This window comes from Mizuhopecten yessoensis, unplaced genomic scaffold, assembly GCF_002113885.1.
Source record: "Mizuhopecten yessoensis strain PY_sf001 unplaced genomic scaffold, ASM211388v2 scaffold2317, whole genome shotgun sequence".
Taxonomy (NCBI): Eukaryota; Metazoa; Mollusca; class Bivalvia; order Pectinida; family Pectinidae; genus Mizuhopecten; species Mizuhopecten yessoensis.
This window is the reverse complement of record NW_018404486.1, coordinates 183372-194392: the sequence shown is the minus strand read 5'-3', so window position 1 is coordinate 194392 and position 11021 is coordinate 183372. Positions and strand designations below refer to the sequence as shown.

Genomic DNA, 11021 nt, shown 5'->3' with positions numbered 1-11021 from the left:
CAAATTGTTTAAATCATGATAAAGCTACACAATTCAATTTATTATGAATATGCATAGGAAATTTTTTTCTCCATCAAGTAAAATTTCTTATTGTGTTTAGATTAGCTGTTGTTAAGAATAAATGTCTCAAGTCACACGACCATAGAGCTTGAGTACCAGAAAAGATGGCCATATGAAAATTTATGCGATATTTTTGTATTTGTTTGCCGATGTTTTGTGATCTTATGTACAAGCATAGCCTATTTAACTAGAATTTTTAAAAAATCTTTAATTTGGGTGGATTATTGTATTTCTGTTATAATTATTTTACAAATATTGTCCAGATTTGAAAATTGATAATCTTGATATCATTTTACCTGTCTGGTGCATCTTGTTCTTGTAACATGTCAAGAGAGGAAGCCAAATGATTTTTAACGTGTTTGAGTTTGTCTAAATAAACTGACACATTGATTTGTGTTAATTGGAAGAACCAGTTCCTGAGGTTTTAATATTAGCTTTTCCCAGGTTACATTTAGTAGACTTTTACAGTGTTAAAGATATGTCTGCCACCTTTGGAATTAGTGTTAGTCAAAAGGTGTAGAAAAATATGTCTCCTAACGGACATGTTTACCGTCAATTATGAAACTACCTGATTTTAACGAGTAGCTATATAAGCTTTCGAATACAAAAATCGGCTAAAATAAGTGGCATTTCCTGTCAACAAAGATATTTTTTATGCATTGCAGATTAGAATGTACAAAAGATGTTTCTTTTAAAGTGAAATCTTCAAAATTAAGTAGTGAAGTGTTACCAGTGAATTTATAGGGAGACACATTCTTGATGATTTTTCCCCCCAGTATTTTCATCTCGTATATTTAACAAATCGCTTTGTACATTGACCAGTTCTGAGTGAACGACTTGCTATACCTGGTAGATGTTGACCGTGTTTTTCAATCATCATTGTGACCTTGACCAGCTTATTCAATAAATTCAATACATGTTATGAAGATGATCAGTATATGTGTAACAATGATGATAAATTGACAGATGGTAAATATAACAATTGTGTTCAACTTATTATTTAGCCGACTTGGTTCAAAGGACTAAGGTGAGCTTATGCTATTCTGTGGTGTGTGTCCGTCGGACGACTTCTCCACTGGAGTTACCATAACCTTACCATAGTGGAGGTTGACCAGCTTTTCAAAAAATATCCTTTGGGAGCAGTAGGACCTCTAAGGTTTCCATCTCATATGAAATGAAAACAACTTCAGTATTATGGATCATATCACCAATATGTATGAAAATATTCTCAACAAAAATGTTGTTCTCTATCTTTAAGTCTTAAATGTCAACATATTCACATGATAATTTCAAGTGTGTCATCTTCAGGAGATCACGATATAATTAACAGTCTATGGGTCTTATTGGTCCCAAAGGATATTGTTTCAAAAGCTGGTCAACCTCCACTCCACGACATCATTTAAACTACTACCTAGTATACATTTTGTGGCACTTGCAAGATTAAAAAAAAAAATACAGGCAAATATATATGTATGGCAGGGTTTTATTTCAAAATTTAAAATGTAGTTTTCTACAAATTGAGAAAATTAATATTTCCACATTCTCACACATTACAGTATATGAACAAGTATAAAAAGACGACTGTATAGTGTATATAAGCTGATTCCCTAGTTAACTATGTTCTATATAACTGTTACTGCTGTTCTCTCTATACTAATAGTCTGGATTCTCTATTACAATGACTTCAGAATATCACATTCCAAATGACAATTAACAAATATTTTGTAAATAAAGCATTGAATGATAACAATAACATGTAAATACAAAACATTAACATCAAACTATTGTAGAGAAGCGATTTATGAACCAGCCATGGTCCGATACTCAGCTTCAAATATGTGGTACTTTGTTAATTAGTGAGTGCAACACTGGAAACAAATATAAGGAAATAAAACATGATTACTTTCAATTCAAAAAACAAACCCGATTATTTCAAAGTCCGAAAAATAAAAGAAGCTGTAGGGCAAAAGAAAGACTAGTGAAGATTTATGCATCAATGGGATAATTAGTACTAATAAACACACCAGAAATAAAACGTACGCCAAAACAATTAATGTTACTGGTGTGCCCTCACAATACAAATCAAGGGAACATTGATTCTTCTTGAATGAAAATATTTGTGAGGTGACCATATGGCCTTGATATTTGAGCTTCAGTTAAAGCAGCATGAGGGATGCTTCTAATGAAGTGTTGAGAGTTTCCATTCAATGCTGATAGGAATATAATGGATATTTAATAAAGAGTTGATATTGGAGGCGTCTCCGATACTGCCTGTCCTTCATTGCCTAAATTTACACATCTCCCTGATGTCTTCATCAGAACATTTGCAACTTTGCNTCTTCCACCCAAACAAATGCAATGTGTTGTCGGTGACTAAAAACAAAACTCCAATAGTCCATAATTATACTTTACATGGACACATACTGGAACATCTTAGTCAGGCCAAGTATCTGGGTGTAACACTATCATCTGACCTTAAATGGGATTCACATATAAATACTATCTGCCCAAAAGCAAATTCTACGCTAGGCTTTTTAAGACGAAATCTTAAAATTGGCTCAACATCAGCCAAAGTACAGGCATACAAATCATTAGTTCGACCATCACTTGAGTATGCCTGTACAGTATGGGACCCTCACACCCAAACAAATATTGACAAGTTGGAAATGGTCCAGCGAAGGGCAGCGCGCTATGTGCTCAATAAGCACAGGTACAACCATTGTACCTCCAGTGTGTCGGAAATGTTGGACCACCTAAAGCTGCGCCCTCTAGCAGATAGACGTAGAGTTGCTTGTCTGACCATGCTTCATAACATTGTAAACCAGAAAGTCGCTATCGTAAAATCAGACAGATTAATCCCTACATTTAGAAAATCCCGAACAAACCACCAGTTTTCGTATCAAATTCCCCACTCAAAAACCCAGACCAGAAAGGCATCATTTTTCCATCGAACTATACCCGAGTGGCATAAACTCTCACCTGACATTATTTTGAGCCCAAAAACAGAATTATTCAAATCATCCCTCTACCGTCACCTTTCAAACGCAAATTAGACCATCTCGTATCTTTTAAAAACAATCTCTTTCCATGTTTCACTCCTCGTCTGACATTTTATCTTCAAATTGTTGAAGTTGGTCAGTACCATTTAGAAGTTAGAAGTAGAAGAACAAATGATGCAAGTACTAAGTAAGTACTAAGGACGGGAACTTAGGGATACGTTGTCCGGACACAAAGGGCAATAACTCTGTAAATAATTATCAGATCAACATGTTTCAAGCACCTTCACATCTACATCTGCATGTGATCACCCTTTCCCCGTTTCAAGGGAAGCAGATGGAAACTGAGGCAGCAGTTGTCTGAAGAAGAAATTGATGAAATAATGCTGCAGCATCCAATCCTGACAGCTACAGTGAAAACTTGCATCATGTATGTAATTTATAATCAACAAACAATTTCTATAGACAGCCAAACTATTCAAATCAGCAATCAAAGGATGATGACACAAAGTTTATTTCATATCCTAAAACAACCCATCAGAAATATAGAATTAATTTTAGTCAATGAAAATTCTTTTCATATCTTGAAAATATGTTAACTAACCACTCAAACTGAACTTTTATCAATTTAACTGTAATTAATCTTAAAAGAGCACAAACCGTCTATAAGTGGATATACATTATGTACCATGGTAACTAGAATATCCCAATCGGCCCCTTCATGTCATACAATACCTGGAAAGTAAGAATATTTTTATCATAATATAGAAATTCATCAAGGGTTCAGAGGGTCCCAGGTTTGAATCTCGTTCTGGCCATCTATATATTATATCATTCTTTCTTTCATTACAATTTCAGGGTTTTTAAAAAAATAAAATAACAAATAATTAATCGAAATTATTAAGTTTATCATGAATATGACTGATGTGCAATTAGCTATTACAGAAGTATGCAGAAGGAAGGGAGGCAATCAAATTAAAATCAGATCCGAATTCCTGTTCCTCTACAATACTATGTAAGAGTATCGTACCTCTACGATACTTTGTAAGAGTATCGTACCTCTAAGATACTATGTAAGAGTATCGAACCTCTACGATACTATGTAGGAGTATTGTACCTCTATAATACTATGTAAGAGTATTGTACCTCTACGATACTATGTAAGATACTATGTAATAGTATCGTACCTCTCTGATACTATGTGAGAGTATTGTACCTCTATAATACTATGTAAGAGTATTGTACCTCTACGATACTATGTAAGATACTTTGTAAGAGTATCGTACCTCTACGATACTTTGTAAGAGTATCGTACCTCTACGATACTATGTAGGAGTATCGTACCTCTATGATACTATGTAAGAGTATCGTACCTCTACGATACTATGTAAGATATTTTGTAAGAGTATCGTACCTCTACGATACTATGTAAGAGTATTGTACCTCCATGATACTATGTAAGATACTTTGTAAGAGTATCGTACCTCTACGATACTTTGTAAGAGTATCGTACCTCTACGATACTATGTAAGATATTTTGTAAGAGTATCGTACCTCTACGATACTATGTAAGAGTATCGTGGAGGAATGGGAATTTGGATCTGATTTTAATTAGATTGGAAGGGAGGTACACTATTACAATATATACCAATGGTGTCATTGATACAAGAATATATATACTATGGGGAAGGGGGAAAATATAAATGTGCCTCACTCCCCACGCCAATATTTAATTATATTCCATGTTCAAGCTGGGAAACTGGAATAGCTTTTAAAAGAAGCCTTAAAAAGAAAGACAACAAATACTTTTAAAAACAAATTTGGAGCACTGAACTGGGCAAAAACAAGAAAAACAAAACACGCATACCAAACTTTCAGATTATATGTTCCTGCATGATGGAGTTATACAAATAAAATTCTATATATTTACAGGTGTGCGTCTTTATGAAAATGAAGCAAGCATACCATAAAATTGTATAAAGTTAATTACACATGTATTAATCACTTGAAGAATTCATCTTTCAATGGCATAGAAATTAATTATGTATGTGTAGAATGTATATATATAATGAAATTGATTGTTCATAGATTCCCCCCCTCCCAGCTCCCCAAACACACACACAACAAAGTTCTACGTAGATCAGTGTCATATTGAAACCTCATCTCTATTAAAAACTGCTTTTGTTAACCAGCAGTTTCATTGAAAATGATAGAAAATCAGAGATACTAACTAGAATTTACTATTAGAGAATATTAAGTGTAATTGTCATGGGAAACACTGAACACCTAGACCTGCGGTGACACTTAGTGATTTTGAGACCTCATTTCCGTTTACAAGATTGACAGTTTTGTCAACCTGACAGACTTGCAAATATTAATTAAGCCTTGAACATCTTTTTAAAAAGCTTGCCAGAAAGCAACATCTGGCCACTTGAGGGCTGTCCATATTTCATGAACAGACTCGGATCTAACTGGTCCAACCATTTGATAAGCATTGAACAAATAAGCCCTGCATGTTCAAATTATCCAATACATAAGCAAATATTCAAAAGAATGATATTGATCACCTCGTAATTCATTCCTGGAATTCCAAACATGAAATTTTTCAAAAGAAAAAATTACAAATCAGAAATTTTTGAGAACACATACACAGTTATTCGCTAAAACAATATGTTTAAATGAATATGACAATTATTTCACCTGATACAAAGCTCACTCGACCAGTTTATATACTCTGATATCAGTCTAACACCACCCAATAACATGTATTAATCACCACTGTCCTAAAGCCACTAAAGGTGGGGTCCACATACTGGAAAACAGTGGTAATTCATGCACTTTGTTTCTTTAATCTCTCTCTCTCTCTCTCTCTCTCTCTCTCTGACAAACAACCCCAACAGCATTCAGACACAAATTTAGACATCGTATACTAATTATAAAACATAACTACTGGCAGCATATGAAGGAACTAATCTGTTTCTCAGACAGATTATTTGAGCTTATGTCCTGAAAATCTAGCTATAAAACATTGTTATCTGACAAAAGTTGAGCGACATATTCTTTAAAGAAAGGCTGACAATAATATTTCCATAATGGTGGCCACCATTGTGGCATGATTTACAAAAATGAAGTTTACCTAGATGTTCATCTTCACCTTGCTGGCCAGGTGTGAAGACAGCAGTGAGAATTAAACCATAGATCTTCACCTTGCCATCCAGGTGTGAAGACAGCAGTGAGAATTTAACCATCGACAATCTGATTATCACTTTACCAACATCAAACTCAATTAGGTCCAATGCTTTGTTGACGTGACATCATGCAACTGTTTTAAATAATTATAATAATGATTTGGGGTTCTTGTATACTGCGACTAATAGAATCTCTCATCCCCTTTGGGGCGAGATAATGGAATCTTAACCTTAGGGGATAAATTCTTAAGTTGCCAAACACGAGGAGGCTTTGTCTGAGAAATATCAGAAATTATCATTTTGACGAAAAACTTTACTGCAGATCATATAAACAGAATGTTATATCTTCACAAGGAAAGACATCATTTTTAGTATTGACCAATCAGAATGATTCTTTCTATTCACTGCATTCATTTCTGTTTCAGATGCGAATAAAACAATACTAAAACAAACGGTTGTTTTGGTACACCATTGCTATATAAACCGCAGTATATATGCAGCTGTACAATTGAAAAAAATTCTTGCAAGAAAGTTTCACATTATAGCTGAAAACTATAAAATTACATCAAGTAAACTATTCAGAACAATGTGCAGCCCTGTTGCCAAGCGTCACATCATTACAATATGACGTCAAATATTACACTATTAATTCTCACACTTTTCATGCTGTAATAGTTTTGTCGTTGAAAGTAACAAAATATTTACTGATTTCCCATTAAATATCACTCATATGGCTGCAGAATATACCAATATCTTCACTCATGATTTGCATTTGTGAATACATATTGGTATTCTGCCATACATATATAGGTAGTGTATTCAGTGGAACTATTACTGGTAAATATCTTCCAGTATCCTATATATATCTCACATACCTACATACACCAGACTCTATTAAATCCAGCATGTCTGATAAAGTTGAAAAGATATTTAAAATCCTCTAAACGAATTGCCTTTGATATTATATCTAATGTAAATATGTTTTGAATGTTTCTATCACAATTTATTTGCTAGTCCTATGTGGAGGAATATCAATGCCAGAGGCCAGCATAGTTTCCCCATAGTCCTGCAGGTAGAGGTCCGCCAGCCGCAAACAATCGAGTCCCTGTACTGTCAAACTGATGTGTATAGATGGCATTGGGATAACTATTGTCCATGAAAAATTCCCTGTAGTTTTCATCTCTTGACTGCATGAAAAAGTTAAAAAAAATATTCATAATATTAAACACAAATGAAAATGTATATCAATTACAGTTTCTGTATCAACATCTTCTGGACAAATTAATATTAAGCAATGTATGTTAATTCCATTAAATTCTTGTCATACTGCCACTATTTGAAGTTTTGGCAATATAAAGGGTTTTGGCATTATATTGAGGGAAGCATGTAAAGAAATTATTAGGCAGAAAGGAAACAGGGACTTTCGGGCCAGTAATAGAAAAAACTTTGTCACATTAAATAACGCATAACTCACTAAAAATCCATTTCCAACAGTCATAGTAAATGGATGTCCACACCCACACTCCAAGTATTTCCCTGCTTTTGTGTCAAAAAACAGAATATTACCCACACCAGTTCCTATTGTTAGCACATCGTCTCGAAAACTAACGGATCGTACACCTGTTCAGAAACAATGACATGGTATTAAAATAATTTTTAAGAGCTTTAAAATGTTACACAGTATTTTGATACATAAAGCACAGATTCTGATGCTATATCAGTGTATGTAATGAGAAACTTTTCTATTTTGTGCCTTGTACGCATAAGGTAGAATCTTTTATCATCTGTATAATTGTACATAACTGACATCAAGATTTTCATCACTATTTGACATCACAAAAAAGTCTCATTACATAATTATATTACTACATGTATACAAAAAAAACCCATATAACATGGGTTTGTTCACTGAATAAGATAGCAATTCTGTAATAAAAAATATTTTCACTGATAGCAACAACCTAATCGTGATCATGGAGAGAGTATATTTCACCGTACTAACCTCCACCCCGATAGCGAGAGATTATAGTCGTGAGGGTGTTAGGACAGCGTGGGTCTACTAGGTTAATATGAGACTGTGACCCCACTGCATACAGCGTCCTCTCCTTGGACACACACATACACACATTCTCCTTGGTGTGAAAAAGGCGTCTATATGTTTTCTGTAAAAAAAATATCAACAATACTCGAGAAATTTATATTTGTTAATTTTGAAGTCCTTCTTAAAACCTGAACAAAGCATACTGTACATACAAATTTCTGTATTATTCTGTCTTGGCGTATTGCAGAGTTATGTTCTCTTGTGAGCAGGTATTGATTGTTACGTCATTGGTTTGTGTGAGAAAATTACATTGTTTTCTCAAAAATTGATGCCGTTACTCTCCCAAACAAATTACGTAACAATCAATACCTGCTAACAAGAGCAGATAACTCTCCAATACGCAAGGCGGAATAGGAGATTATTCAATTTTGTATATTTCTTTAACAGAAATGCTACTTCAGGCATTTAACAATTTTCAAGAAATGTTTGTCTAAACATACCAAATCACACTCCACAAATATATCTGTAGGTAAAGCTTACACTAAAATACAGAAGTAAATAATGTCATATTTATTATTTTAGTTGTAAGGTCTCATTTTTTCCATTTTCCTTTCTTTCATCAAAATTTATTATTTTGATTTAAAGATACTTACAGCAGTAAAAGTTTCGACATCCCAGAGATAAAAGTAAGCATTTAGGGAGAGAACAGCTAGTTCCTGTAAATATTAAATGACAATACTTGTAATGAGGATCAAATATGTTACATTTTTCACAATTTATGTTGAATAATAATCAAAGTTCATTCAGATATTTCAAACTTAATTTTTGGGTCCAGTAATCTTAGCGGTAGAACCTTAGCCTTTCTGTGAGTTTCCTCTGATGTGGGCACCATACATATATCTGTCAAAATTTCTCTATTGACAGGGCCAGAGGAAACTCAAACTAGTAGAACTTGTGCTAAAATTTGAACAAATACTCTGAAAAACTGCAAAATTTGAAATTTGAATTTTGAAATTAAAAACAAACTATTCATTTCTTGCCTTTCTGTTATCGTTGTAGCATAAAGCACGGACTTTGTTAGCCTTGTCACAATATTCCACAGCTTCTGGACCCTTAATGGCGTATTCCGGTACCTGTAGACTTTGTAAACGCGAGGTTTGATCTATATCCTCCTTGTTGTCTACTCGCCACAGACACAGTCGACTGTCTCGAGAACCTTGAAAAGTCAACAAGAACAAGGAATATACAGGGGTTTGGTAATAAACAATGTATCTAGAAAGACATTCATGTTCAGAGCATCGTCTTAGTTCTTCAGTTACTTACCGGTCACCAGAAATTCGTCATCTATCCATGAAATATCGAATATCCAATCTGTGTGCCCTCTCTGAAATCCAATGAAAAGCAAGGTCAGTGAATCAGATCACTCACCAGATATCTCAAGGTTTTGGTGAAATGTAACCTGGTGTACTCATCGGATACTCTTTCACATTTCATCCTTGTGACTGACTCTTAAAGTTGGTCAAAGTCATTCAATTGAACAAGTCTAAGAGCCTGTCTCATCACCTAGCTTCATACCAAAAACTAAAACCATTTTTTTTTGAGAAGATATTTAGAGTTTTACACTCATTTAACTCTTATAATGAATCTGAAATCTTGTCTTAAAAGTATCTTTGAGAAACATTAGCATCACACCATCTAGAACATCAACAATGACTTAGTCTTACCTCTCCCACCATCACAGGGTCAAAGGTTGGTAGTTGGTAAATTGCCAGATCATTTGTGTTCTCGGCCCCTGTGGCGAATAAGGTCCCTGAGGGATTTAGGGCTATACTGTGTATTCCACAAGGACTTTCTGCTGGATAACTGTCATCACTACTTTTTATGGACGGAATTTGAAAAAGTTTTCCTGTCAGAGAATCTAATATCATCAACTGTAAATCGAAGATCAGAATACAAAGTAAGTGCTTAATGCTTATCCAGGTACGTTTTGTTTTTAAGAAAGTTTATCTAACATATTAAGGTATATTATACTAAAAATGTAAAAGCTTTTGGTAAATTTTGTACAACATTTACTAGTTAATTTAATTTTCACATAACATCTCATAACTATATACCATAGAACAAAACATTTTCTTTAGGTTATTTTTTTGGTAAGACTGGATTGTGAAAAGATTCATGTAGCACGACCAATAAGTATTTATATGTGACGTTTTGATGACTAGTACAGTAGTACATTTATCAGACAAATGACCAGTGAAGCGAGTCATTTCGGTACATATATAACAACAAATTGTATATATATACGCTTACAGCTGGTGATGGGCTGATGATCGACTATTATCAAAAATCGATCGGTTTATCCTTTCCGATTATCGATTACAAATTCCATAACCGATATAAGCATTGAAATCAAAGTATTTAAATGTCTTCCATGTCAAGTAAGCTTTGAAAGTCATATATTGTTATGATTTATATCATATGATTGATAACAAGAGGCCCATGGGCCTTAACGGTCACCTGAGTCTACAGTAGTTATTTTTGTTGTTGAAATATGTACCAATTTGAGTAAAAAATAGTATAATGTTAACTTAACTTTGTCAGGACCATGAGCTGATCATTCCTAGACCAATTTTAAGTGAGATCGGCCTATTAGAACTTAGTAGCAAAATAGCGGCCATGGCAGCCAAATTGTATTTCTGATTGACCCGAAAAATAACAACACTTTGTCAGGACCAT

The 11021-nt window shown here is 34.0% G+C and overlaps 1 protein-coding gene across 3 annotated transcripts in view; it reads right to left on the bottom strand.

Moving 5' to 3' along the window:
- Window positions 1–3815: 3815 nt before the first annotated feature.
- Window positions 3816–11021, bottom strand: part of LOC110445513 (DDB1- and CUL4-associated factor 12-like) — a 9431-nt gene continuing 2225 nt past the window's right edge. The window contains exons 3-10 of one of the 3 annotated variants that reach the window (XR_002462367.1): window positions 10010–10216; window positions 9609–9669; window positions 9326–9501; window positions 8939–9001; window positions 8247–8406; window positions 7719–7864; window positions 4471–7431; window positions 3816–4429 (exon numbers count right to left, since the gene is read on the bottom strand). Coding sequence is in view for 1 of the 3 variants with exons in the window: in XM_021490186.1 (XP_021345861.1) it covers window positions 7276–7431; window positions 7719–7864; window positions 8247–8406; window positions 8939–9001; window positions 9326–9501; window positions 9609–9669; window positions 10010–10216 (969 nt within the window). In the remaining 2 variants the exon portion in view is untranslated. Of the gene's footprint in view, window positions 7432–7718; window positions 7865–8246; window positions 8407–8938; window positions 9002–9325; window positions 9502–9608; window positions 9670–10009; window positions 10217–11021 lie in introns of all 3 variants that reach the window. The other 2 variants (XR_002462368.1, XM_021490186.1) reach the window with 2 other exon arrangements.